The sequence below is a fragment of the Mirounga angustirostris genome, unplaced genomic scaffold (genome assembly GCF_029215605.1).
Source record: "Mirounga angustirostris isolate CCGP_5_RB_7025 unplaced genomic scaffold, mMirAng1.0.hap1 SCAF_17, whole genome shotgun sequence".
Classification (NCBI taxonomy): Eukaryota; Metazoa; Chordata; class Mammalia; order Carnivora; family Phocidae; genus Mirounga; species Mirounga angustirostris.
Window position 1 is genome coordinate 33380843 of NW_026991725.1, and position 12406 is coordinate 33393248.

Sequence of the window (12406 nt, forward strand, 5' to 3'; positions counted from 1 at the left end):
CCCTCACGACCTCATCCATCCCCAATCCCCTCCCAAAGACCCCATCTCAGTACCATCACACAGGGGGGGGGGGGGCTTCAACATACAAATTTTGGGAAGACATGAATATTCCACTCATCACAGAATCTCACGTATTTCATTGTAAAGGTGGGACAAATCCTGGGAAAGGAGACCTCTGCAAAAATAGAAAAGATAGCACACGACATTTAGTAGAAGTTTCCAATTCTTTTTTTTTTTTTTTTTTTTTTTTTTTAAGATTTTTATTTATTTATTGAGAGAGATAGTGATAGAGAGCATGAGAGGGAGAGAGTCAGAGGGAGAGGCAGACTCCCCGCTGAGCAGGGAGCCCGATGCGGGACTCGATCCCGGGACTCCAGGATCATGACCTGAGCTGAAGGCAGTCGCTTAACCAACTGAGCCACCCAGGCGCCCCGAAGTTTCCAATTCTTATACAAAACCGACACAGGAAAAAATGAAAGTTTGACACACAAACCACTGATTAATCTTAACATGACAGGGAGAAGGATAAGAGGTAGGACGTGGGCCTGCTAAAAAAAGGTCAAACCTGAATCCGATCTCACCAGTAGATCTACAAGTCAGTGAACAGAGAAATGGGAGCTCCAGGGACATTTTAAATCACACCATGGGGTACAATCCGTCCAAAATTGAGAAATTTCACAGGACAAACAACTGAATTTATTTACAAATATATTGCAGGGAAAAGAGAGGAGGAACTTATCAATGAAAAGAGAAGAGACGCATGAACCAAATGCAATGTGTGGTGGGCTTTGTGTAGATCCTGGATTAGAGTTAAAAAAAAAATTGTAAAAATCTTTACAATAAAAAAATAAATAAAATAGGGGCGCCTGGGTGGCTCAGTCACTAAGCGTCTGCCTTTGGCTCAGGTCATGATCCCAGGGTCCTGGAATCGAGCCCCGAATCGGGCTCCCTGCTCAGCAGGAAGCCTGCTTCTCCTTCTCCCACTCTCCCTGCTTGTGTTCCCTCTCTCGCTGTGTCTCTCTCTGTCAAATAAATAAATAAAATCTTTAAAAAAATAAAAATAAAATAAAATAAAATAAAACATTGGTGAGACAGCAGAGTATAAACACTGGTTTAAACACTGCTTGGAGTGTTGACGATACTAACACATTATTGTTTATTTTGAAAAGTGGCTATGAATAGGGTTGCAGTCATATTTTAAAGGAATTCTTATCTTTCAGGGAAACATATAGAAATAATGTCAGATGAAATTACATGATACCTGAGGTTTGTTTCAAAATAATCCAGGGTAAGTGGAGGACGAGAGAAAGACACGTGGAAGGGGGGACAGATGAAAATGGGTTCGCCATGTGCTGATAGCTGTTGAATCGAGGTGCTGGGTCGGGATGCATGAGTTTCTCAACTTTTGTATGTTTGACAGCTTCTGTAAAATTTACTTATTATAAGCGATAAATAAATATGCTTTGTACAAATTCCTTAAAAAGTTAGCAAACAGGGAGTGGATTTCAGGTAATTGACCTTGAGTCCTTTCTGTCTTACCACATTTCTTGTGACATTTCTTCTCAAGTGGAGGATAGAATTTTAGAGAAAGAATGTCATTCGGAGGGCCGTCTACTTTCTCTTGTCTTCTGACATGTGTTCAGGACCCAGATATAATTTCTGCAGGGCTGCTGAGCTTTCAGAGCATGGCATGATGCCACCTCTGCTGTCCCAAATTGGCTCCTGCCACATAGCTTCCTTCTGTGACAGTTCCAACAGGTGGTTCTAGCTAACTCTATGCAGGATGTCATATGCCCCATGTGGATGAGCTTCCTGGAATTGTTGGGTTCACAGAAGGAATATTCCCTATAATAGGTCTGGCTTGCTCCCATTATAAGATAAGTAAGTGTTGGGGTCATAACGTACCACAACATGATGACTATACTTAACACTGCTGTATGGTCTATTTTTTTTTAAAGATTTTATTTATTTATTTATTATTTGAGAGAGAGAGGGTGAGAGACAGAGAGCACGAGAGGGGAGAGGATCAGAGGGAGAAGCAGACCCCCCGTCGAGCAGGGAGCCCGATGCGGGACTCGATCCCGGGACTCCAGGATCATGACCTGAGCTGAAGGCAGTTGCTTAACCAACTGAGCCACCCAGGCGCCCTGTATGGTCTATTTGAAAGTTGCTAAGACAGTAGATCCTAAAAGTTCTCACCATGAGGAAAAACCATTTCTCTCTCTCTTTTTTCTTGTATCTATAGGAAATGATGGATTTTTTAAAAAAGATTTTATTTATTTACTTGAGAGAGATAGCAAGAGAGAACATGAGTGGAGGATGGGGAGAGGGAGAAGCAGGCTCCCCACTGAGCAGGGAGCCCGACACGGGGCTCGATCCCAGGACCCTGGGATTATGACCTGAGCCAAAGGCAGACACTTCATCGACTGAGCCACCCAGTGCTGCAGGAAATGGTGGATGTTAACTAAACTTATTTCGGTGATCATTTCACAATATATATAAGTCACGTCATTTTGTTATAATACCTTAAAATTATACAGTGCTGTATGTCAATTACATGTCAACAAAACTGAAAGAAAAAGAAACAGGAAAAGAAATTGCCTTTGCCTCTTCTGTTGAGCTAAGACTGAGACCCCCAGTTACCCTCTAAGAAAGCAATCTTTCTGAGTTGGGGCAGCCCCGAACTGACACGTTAGGTAGGATCTCAGGGCAAAGGAAGGGACCACGAGGATGTTTGTTTGTTTGTTTGTTTTTTCCCCACGAGGATCTTTATTACACATAGACATTAAAAAACCTGAATAGCTGTCTTGATTCCCAAGGTAACTGGATTTTTCCTCACCACTTGGACCTGGATTTGGGTGAGGCAAAATTCCAGGAGGTGCTCACTGTTGGAGTCACGTGAGCACAGGTGGGTACCGAGATGGAGTGCTGCCTCCTTAAATTTGGCACCCCGGGCACTGGGCTTGGCCCCGCCGCCCCCAGCATTGCCTCTCACCTGGGCTCACCTGGACTGGTGCAGCTGACTCCTGATTCTCATCTTCCCTTCCCTGCCACCCCGTTGTTTATTCCCGGCAGAGCAGGGGCTGAATTCTGGGATATGTAGGTCAGAACTCCCTCTCCCTCCTCCACTGTTTGCTGCTCCTCACATGCACCAGCCCTTTGGCTTGCTGGTCTCCCTGCCTGGCATTCCTCTCCGAATGCTGCACTGCTTCCTCCTTTATCCCCTGCAGAGCCTTCTGGAAGGATCCTTCTCCATGAGGCTGTCCCCTGACCTCCTTCACTGTGCACCTCGTGAGCTGCTTCCTGCCTTGAGTTTTTCTCCCCGCACGGACGTTTTACTCATTTCATTTCTCCCCCCCCCGCCCCCACCTCCACCCCCCTTGAGAAAGGAAGCCGCACGAGGGCAGGGGTTTTGTGTTTCTTTCGCTGCTGTACGCACAGCGCCTAGACTGAGACTGGTCGCTCAGTGCACGTTTGCTGGAGGGATGTCAAGGCATGGGGAGGGGTGGGTGGGGATTGGTGCAGACTACGTGGGGGCAGCTGGGACCCCAGGTGCCTCCTGGCCACCCCCCCGCCCCCCGCCGCCCGCGCATCACACTCTCCCTGCGCCTCTGTCTTTTTTGGCCTCGGCTCATCAGAAGCGTTGTCTCTGGAAAACCAACAGAGCCCTCTGCCAGAAATTCTGCCCAACCTTCTTGTTATTTCAGCTGTTCTCAAGGCCCTCTAGCAGGCTGCTTGGCCGCAGGGAGGTCCTCGGGGAGCCAGGCCTGGGGTTCAGACACCGCAAGCCCCGTCTTCAGGTTGACTCATGCCATTCCATCCTCAGCCCTTCTGACCGACCGCTGCCTGCCAGTCATTCTGTGGCTCATGAGCACCTTTCCCCAGAAGCGAGCCGGGAACCGAAAGAAAGGCCAACACTGAGCAGACCCAGAAGACTTGTTTTCCAGCAGGGGTCGTAGAGAAGAAGACAGGTCATTGCTGAGTGGAGGGGCAACTCAAGTTCACTCTCGGGCTGCCCGAGGAGCATCGAGGCATGGCCAGGGGTTCATACTTGTGCTCAGCAGGGATCTATTCCAGTTTGTTCTGCTTATGGAGCAGATGGGTCTTCCTTGGGGGGTTGGTTGAGTACGGTGGTCAAGTTCCTTCCAGCCCAGTGGAGGGAGGAGGGGACGCTCTATTTGCCAGACTCCCCTTTTCTTCCTTAGCCCACAGACATGATCCCTGTCTGTGTCCACTCTCGCTTCTGAGAGGGGCAGGGTGATGCATAAAGAAAGTAGGGAAGAGGACCTCAGATGAGGCACTGAGCACAAAGTTCTCAGCCTGCGTCTTTTAAAAACTTTCCCCCAGCTTCACTGAGGTCTGATCGGCAAATAAAAATGCGTATGTGGGGCGCCTGGGTGGCTCAGTTGGTTAAGCGACTGCCTTCGGCTCAGGTCATGATCCTGGAGTCCCGGGATTGAGTCCCGCATCGGGCTCCTTGCTCGGCGGGGAGTCTGCTGCTCCCTCTGCCCTTCCCCCCTCTCATGCTCTCTCTCTAATAAATAAATAAATAAATCTTAAAAAAAAAATGCGTATGTGTTTACTGCGTATGATGTGATGTTTTGATGTACATAAACGGTATGAAATGATGTCCACAATCTCATTGGCATGCGCATCACCTCACGCAGTTACATATGTTTTAAATTTTTTGTGGTGAGGACATTTAACACCTACCATTCTCCCCTTTGCTTCTATGTGTTTGACTTCTTTTTTTAGATTTCACATATAAGTGAGATCATGCAGTATTTGTCTTTCTGTGCCTGGCTTATTTCACTCGGCATAATGTCTTCCAGGTTTATCGAGGTTCTCGCAAATGGCAACAACTTTCTTTTCCACGATCCTTCTTTTTAAAGGCTGAATACTATTCCATTGTGTGTGTATTCTATATGCAGCACATTTTCTTTCTTCATTCACTCTTTGACACTAAGGTTGTTCCCATATCTGGGTGATTGTGAATAATGCTGCAGTCAACACAGGGTGCCGATATCTCTTCATGATACTGATCTCATTTCTCTGGATAGATACCCAGAAGTGCGATTGCTGGATCATATGGTCATTCTATTTTTAATTTTTTGAGGAACTGCCATCCTGTTTTCCATAATGTCAGCCTGGATCTTAATCAAAGTCCATTGCTTTGGGTCCACTCTTTGAATATCTGATTTTCATTTTCACTGTAGTTAAAAAAAATAAATGGGAAAAGATTAAATATCTCCCTAGAGGTATGGGCATGAAGGATAATGCAATGGCGTACTGACTAAATTAGCTTATTTCCATTCAGTGAAATTTTTAAGTATTAATGATTCCCTTTGAAAATCCTCAAAGGAATGTTTTATCATGGAACTGTTAAGAAAAACAATCTGTTTATTTATGTTCCCACCTTAATTTTAGCTTTTTTCTTAAGCGAATTTTTTTTTCCCCTGGAGTCCTTCGTGTTGGGTCATTCCAAAATGGATTATTGACGAAGAATGAGGCCACTCTAGAGTTCCAAGCTAAGTAGCTTTAAGAAGAAAAGCCTCCTATGATTGTTGCTCATGGTCAGAAGCCAGTAGAATGAGGCTGGGAATCAACCAGCAGGTCAACAGGTGTTTGTTGGGTGCCCTCCTTGTGCAAGGTCTCTTTCTTCTTCTAGAAAGGGAGAAGTCTTTGGGGCCTCAAGATCAACAAATACTGGTTGAATCTTAATTGAGTTTGAAAAAATAAGTCTCCTCTTGGAAAACAGAAGAATTTGCATTTTTGAACAATTGATTCACTGGCCTCCAGAAGACCATGACTGTTTACTTGAACTCCCTTTTACTTTGATTAAGTATGTATCTGCCCAACCTTTTGAGTTTATCTGGGTCTTGCAGAATTTACATACCTCCAACCACCCCCATCCGCTTGCGTTGGCAGTTGGGTTGGCTGGCTGGCTCTCTCAGTTGTGCATTCCTTCCTTAAGGGAAGAGATACACAACTGCACATCACGTCTATCATAATCCCAGCCCCAGTAGCATCTTTATATATTACAAATTGGTTCTCCCCTAATCCTCTCAATGGTTTGGGTGTCCCAACAGTTTTTTCACTTGGTCCAGAATTTCAAGTCTGTGCCTCCTTACTACCCTTATAAATTTAGGGCTTTCAAATGAAGTAGGGATGATATGGTTTTATTCTATGGTTCCCATTTGCAACCTGCAGTTGAAAACGTAACCTTTGATTCCTGTTTTTCAAAATTCGACCTGATTTATGGCTTTCGTGCTTGTCCACTGAAGTTGCATTATCTCCAGTAGGTTAAGCACCTCCAGTTTAGGTTCATTTTCTTCTTGGACAAGAATCATGATGTTTTTATTTCTAAGCCTCTTGGTACTCCAAGTGTGATTTAAGGGCTAGAGATATAGTCTTCACCTAGGAATTTGTTAGAAATACCCCAGCCTTTCCTATGAATCTGCATTTGATAAAACCTGTAGCTAATTTGTAGGTACATCCAAGTGTGAGAAGCCTTGGTTGAGCATGTCTTTAGATTTAAATTACATTGTCGAGATGTAAAGGGACAATTTCCATTAACAATTTTTGGAAAGGTGTTTCTGACATTTTATTGTGAAACATTTCAAACAGCAAAATCGAACATTCTACCTTAAGTACCCGTATATTCTCCACCTAGATTATAGCATTAATTTTCTTTACGTTTCTTTTTTTCTCAAATCATTTTCCATCAGGAATTTTATATAGAAATATTAGTTGACGGCATGACTGTTAGAAAGAATCATGTCTTGGTCACAAAGGTCTCACTCTTTCTTCTAGAATTTTCAATGGGTTTGATAAGGTCATGATTAGTTTGGGGATTTCTTGTGAATCAGGGAAGCGTGGTGGGGTGGGAGTGGGGGAGAACTGGGATTTCACAGAGCTGGGTGCTGGCCCTCGCCCCTTCCAGGACACTGGGCCTCAGTGTCCTCATCCCTGTAGTGAGTAAGTTGAGAGACCTCATCCCTAATGGCGCTCCCAACCCCATGATTATAGGTCCATTGCAAACATTGTCATCATCACGATTCCTCAGGTGGAGAAACTGATGAACCAGCTACATATTCGAGTGAGAAGGAAAACATCTGTTGGCGTGGGAAAGAGATTATTTCCTAAGCTACTGAGTAAAACACAGCTGCACTGGCAGTTTTAACTCTGTTTTCTTGTCAATTTTTGTTCTTTCAGGAAACCTTACAGACACATGAAGCCCTCAACCATCTGGAACTGAGAAACTCACTCGAGGCTGACTGCGGCTTCTAGAACGTCCAGGTGTTCTGCAGATGCGAGAATTTATCCTGCACTCACCAGCTGGAGTCCTGAACAGATGCACGGCACTAACATCCCTGAGCACAGAGGGCTCCTTCGCTAAGTGGCCAAAGAGCTGTTGATGCTGAGGGCTGATTGTCGCACACAGCCGGTCCTCCCCCGGAGCTACAGAGGGGCAAACCACATTCGGGCAAGTTTCCTGACTCTCTCGAATGAGGATTCCAGGTGGGGGCCTCGTTTCTGTAGCCCCACCATCCTTCTAGGGACCACCCCCAACAAGACCGCCACCACCAGTATCTTCTTGCAAACTCCCTGCCCTGAAACAGAGCAGGAGGGAGCCCTCGGAAAAATCTTTAGCTGCGGCCCACCGTCACTCCGGACAGTGATTACCCTCCCCTCCCCATCATGGGCTGGCTTTTTCTAAAGGTTCTGCTTGTGGGGGTGACTTTCTTGGGAGGCCTGTATCCCCTTGTGGATTTTTCCTTCAGTGGGGAAACAAGAGGCCGGAAGCCGAATTTCGTGATCATTTTGGCAGATGACATGGGGTGGGGGGACCTGGGGGCGAACTGGGCAGAAACGAAGGACACTGTCAACCTTGATAAGATGGCTGCAGAAGGGATGAGGTGAGTCTTGAGGATGCCGAGCCAGCATCTCTTTATACGCCTGACTCTCCACGGGAGGGGACAGCGTAAGGCACTTAGAGAACAATTGATGGGTCCATGTCGACTTAGTTAATTGATTGACCTATTTGGTTTGAAACCAGTATAGCATCTTGAAGAAATCCATCCATTCGTCCATCTGATAACATTCGGGGTGCGTGTGTGTGCGTGTGTGTGTGTGTGTATTAGGAGCCAGGAATATGGAGGTGAACAGGTTACCTCTGGTACTTATCGTCTGGGGGAGGGGACAGGTTAAGAGGAAAGTAGGCATCACAACCAAGTACATGAGCCTGCATCCGGGACTTTTGGAGTCTGCAAGGGAGGCTGCGGAACCCAGCCTGGGGGTGCAGGGGAGAAGGTGACCTTTGAAGAGCAACTGAGTCAGCAAGACACAAAAAGGTAAGAGGACTTATCTGTGGGCAGACGGGACTTACTGGTCCGTGGACGGGCACACGTACCTCCAGGGGACCGTAAAGGGAAGGGCTTATGCATTCGAACTGGTCTGGATGTTCATAAGCCCCTTTCCGCTCAGAAAGAGAACACGTATCAGAGCGTTCAGACTTCTGGGTACGCATCTTGGGCTGACGGCGATCTGACCGGCTAGTTCAGCTCCCAACTTGTGCTGCGTTCAACTCCTCCGTCCGGCTCGGTGGGAACCGTTCCAGCTAGCGGGTTAGGACCCCACGGGAGGCCTCACCACAATATCTCAGCCACTTGTATCCAGGAGCCCGGAGCTTCCCCGGAGATGCAGACCCTCGGGGGTCCCTGCATCTGGCCTCCCCCACTCCAGTCCATCCGCCCCACCTCAGCTGAAGTGAACTTTCTAGGAACACTCCTCTGCTTTCAATCCTTCAAAGGCATTTTGTGGCCCTAGGGATCCAATCAGAACTCTGGAGAGCGGCTTACAAGACCAGCTCCTCCACCAGCCTGGCTCTCTGCGCGATCCCTCTGTTCACCCGGTGCCTCCCTGTGTCTAGGCCTCAGCTAGGTGACTCCGTCTTCCTGATGCGCTTTCTACTTCTTCTGCTTAGTTAGTTTCTACTCACCATCTGGGGCCCCCGTGCCTCCCGAGATCCTCTGGAAAGCTTTCTCAGATGCTGCTGGCTTCTCTGCCGGCTCCTTGTGGGGACTGTGTAACCGTATGACCACCCGTATTGGGTGGAATAGAGGGCTCCCCCTCAATTCATGCCCACCTGGAACCTCAGAACCTCATTTGGAAACAGGGACTTTGCAAATGTATTTAGTTATGGATCTTTTTTTTTTTTAAGATCTTATTTATTTATTTGAAAAAGAGAGACAGAGCACAAGCAAGGGGAGAGGGAGAAACAGACTCCCTGCTGAACAGGGACCCGGACCAGGGGCTCGATCCCAGGACCCTGGGATCATGACCTGAGCCGAAGGCAGACGCTTAACTGACTGAGCCACCCAGGTGCCCCTTAGTTATGGATCTGACCTCCATTGGTGGTGGGTCATAAATCCAATGACTAGTGTCCTTCTAAGAAGAGGCGAGGACACAGAGAGGCACCCAGGGGAGGTGATGGGAAGGCAGAGGCAGGGAATGCTGTGATGTGTCCGCGAGCTGGGAATGCCAGGGATCGCTGACAACTGCGAGAAGCCAGGAAAGAGGCATGGGACAGGTTCTCTTTCTGAGCCTCCAGAAGGAACCAATCCTCCTGACATCTTGATTTCAGACTTCCAGCCCTCCTGCCCTATGAGAGAATTACATTTCTGTCATTTCCAGCCTCCCATTTGTGCTCCTTTGTTGTGGCAGCCAAGGAAAATCACACACCTCTCTTCTAGCTCTGGCCTTCGGGAGGGAAATGCCTCATCTATTCTGCCCCTCTTGTATTCCTAGCACAGAGCACAGCGCCTATTGCCCAGGAGGAAATTTATACATCATTGTTTTTCGGTGAATGGGCTTTAGGTCAAGATCCCTTGACATGTCACTCACCCCAAATTTTGCGTGTTGGAATTTTTTTCTCTTTCCGAGAAGAGATTTAATCCACAGCATTGACTAGATCCTCAAAGGGAACTGGATTGCCAAATACTTAACAACTTCTGCTTTTAGTGTCGAGTGGGTTTGTGGGGAAGTATCTGGCCCATTATCGAAACCAAGATTTTGGAGGCCTGGACCCTCCCCTTCTGAGCTCTCCCCACCAGTCCCGGCTCATCCGGAGCAGAAATGGCACCTCGGGATCCAGACGCAAGCACCATTTGGTGGGCTCTCCTATTTTTTCCTCCCTTTGTGAAAATATTGTCTCCATCTGAGCCTTGTGACGGGGGCCAGGCGGCCGGCCCTCTGGCCCGATGTCTGTGTCCGCGGTGGTTTTTCTCTCTGTGCTTTGTTGACAGGAAAGCAGGCTTCCTGTGAGGCCACGGATTGATTCATCACTGGCTTGGCCCCTGCCTACTCACGGCCGGTGGGGAACCATGACTTTCAGACAAGAACTTCTGTTGCCAAACAGGGTCCCCAGGTGACTTGAGAAAGTGTCTTTTTTATTGTCTCTTTTTTATTAGGGTATTGTTTCCTCGGACTCCCATGACAAATTACTATAAACTGTGTGGCTTAAAGCAGCTCCTCTGTATCCTCTCACAGGTCAGGAGGCTAGAAATCCTGAATCGAGGTGTTGGCAGGGTTGGTTGTTTCTGGAAGCTCCGAAGAAGAATCGGTTCCATGCCCCTCTCCTGGCTTCTGGTGGCTACAGGCAGTCCTTGGCCTCCTGGGCTTGTGGAGGCATCACTCCGTTCTCTGCCTCCACTCTTCCGTGGGATTTGCCCTGCATGCACATGTCTAAATCCCCTTCTTCTTATAAGGCTGCCATCACTGGCTTTCGGGCCCATCCTAATCCAGTATGACCTCATCTCTACTTGATTACATCTGCAAAGGCCCTGTTTCCAAATAAGGTCATATTCCCAGGTTCTGGGTTGACGTGAAATTTGGGGGGGATGCTAGTCAACCCAGAACAATGAGCTATACCGCATATATCTTTACCCCCGCTCCTCACATAATCTGTAGTGTAGCAGGGGCTTGATGAACGATTGTTGCTTTGAAGACTAAATATCCTGCTTAAGAAGTCGTGCTCTGGAGTCAGGTGGCTCGGGTTCAAATCCCGGCTCTACTACTTTCCATCTGTATGACTCTGGACAAATTACATATCCCTTGGAGCTTTGCTTTCCTTGTCTGTAAATGGGGTCTTATGTAGCACCCACCTCGTAGGATATTGTGGGGATTAAATTAAGTAATCCATGCAGGCAGTTAGCACAGAGCCTGGCTCTCAACGGACGCGGATATATGTGAGCTATGGGTATTTTTGGTATTGATATTAGAAATAATATCCATTTGAATTGTGAGGAGTGAATCGGCTACTCTGCATAACGAAAGGTCTAAATGACACATTGTGGAAGGAGGAGTGGGTTCCAGAGACAAATCCCTGTTAATCTCCATGTGGACGGTCCACACTGAGCCAACATCTGTATTTGAATCAAACGTGACAGTTGTGGTAATAGCTAACCCAAGCTGAACACATGGGAGGTGCCAGGCTCTGGGCATCACCCCGGTTAATTCCGGCCACCACCCCATGTTTCTCTTCTTTCACAAGGTCAAACCACCTGCCCCAACTTGGCTGTCCTCTTGGGATATGCTTGAGTCTGTTCCTTCCTAGACCAAGTCCCCAAGGCAATACTTAAATGTCTCCGTAACATTTCCCTGCCAGCACACAGCAGTAGGGTGGGGTTTTTCTTTCTTCCCCACTTGGTTATGGTAGATGCAATTTGCCAAATTTGTCAACGGAACAGGCACCATTCACAACATAACCGTGATGTCATCATAGTTGTAGAACGAAAGGATTCCTTGGGGGAAGAAAGGCTGAGCTGGCAGTGCCCTAATTTTGGTTCCTTTACAGATTTCCTAACTTGCATTTACATAGCAGTAAAGGAGGGATATGGCCTGAAACCCCACGGTCTTGAGGGTTATGGTAGAGCTATGTCACTTAATGGTAGCTCAGGTCGAAGAGCGTCCTCATCATGTTATCACATAGAGGGAAACTGAAGCCCAGAGAGGAGTGAAGTGTTTTTACTACTCTAGTCGCTTTCCAGCATGTGGGGGCAGATTATCTAGTTTGCAAATCGACTCCATTAAAAATAATGATAAACAATTTATTTGTGAAAAAAACGGAAGTCGCCAGAAAGCAGCGAAAGTCTCTTCAACGGAAGGCATTGCTGTTCAGGGCTCCCGAGCGTTTAGCGACAGCCCACCTGTGCACTTCGAGGCAGCTGGGCCCCTTGCACCTGTCAGTAGGTTCAGCAGACCACGCGCTTTTTGCCCTTGACCTGGTGAGCTGGGCGTTTGTCACTGTCCGGTGCAAATCTGAGCCGAGCAGTGCTGTTGAACAATTGAAAGTTTAAAAACGATCAGATAACCCAAGGAAAATCAAAATGTTGGGCATTCAGGT

At 47.3% G+C, this 12406-nt stretch overlaps 1 protein-coding gene across 1 annotated transcript in view; it reads left to right on the top strand.

Annotated features, from left to right (window-relative positions):
• ARSG (arylsulfatase G) overlaps positions 1-12406 on the top strand; it is a 101654-nt gene that overhangs the window by 31049 nt on the left and 58199 nt on the right. The window contains exon 2 of the mRNA XM_045888580.3: positions 7216-7919. Within this exon, the coding sequence (XP_045744536.1) occupies positions 7702-7919 (218 nt within the window). The 5' untranslated portion in view covers positions 7216-7701. The remainder of the gene's footprint in view (positions 1-7215; positions 7920-12406) is intronic.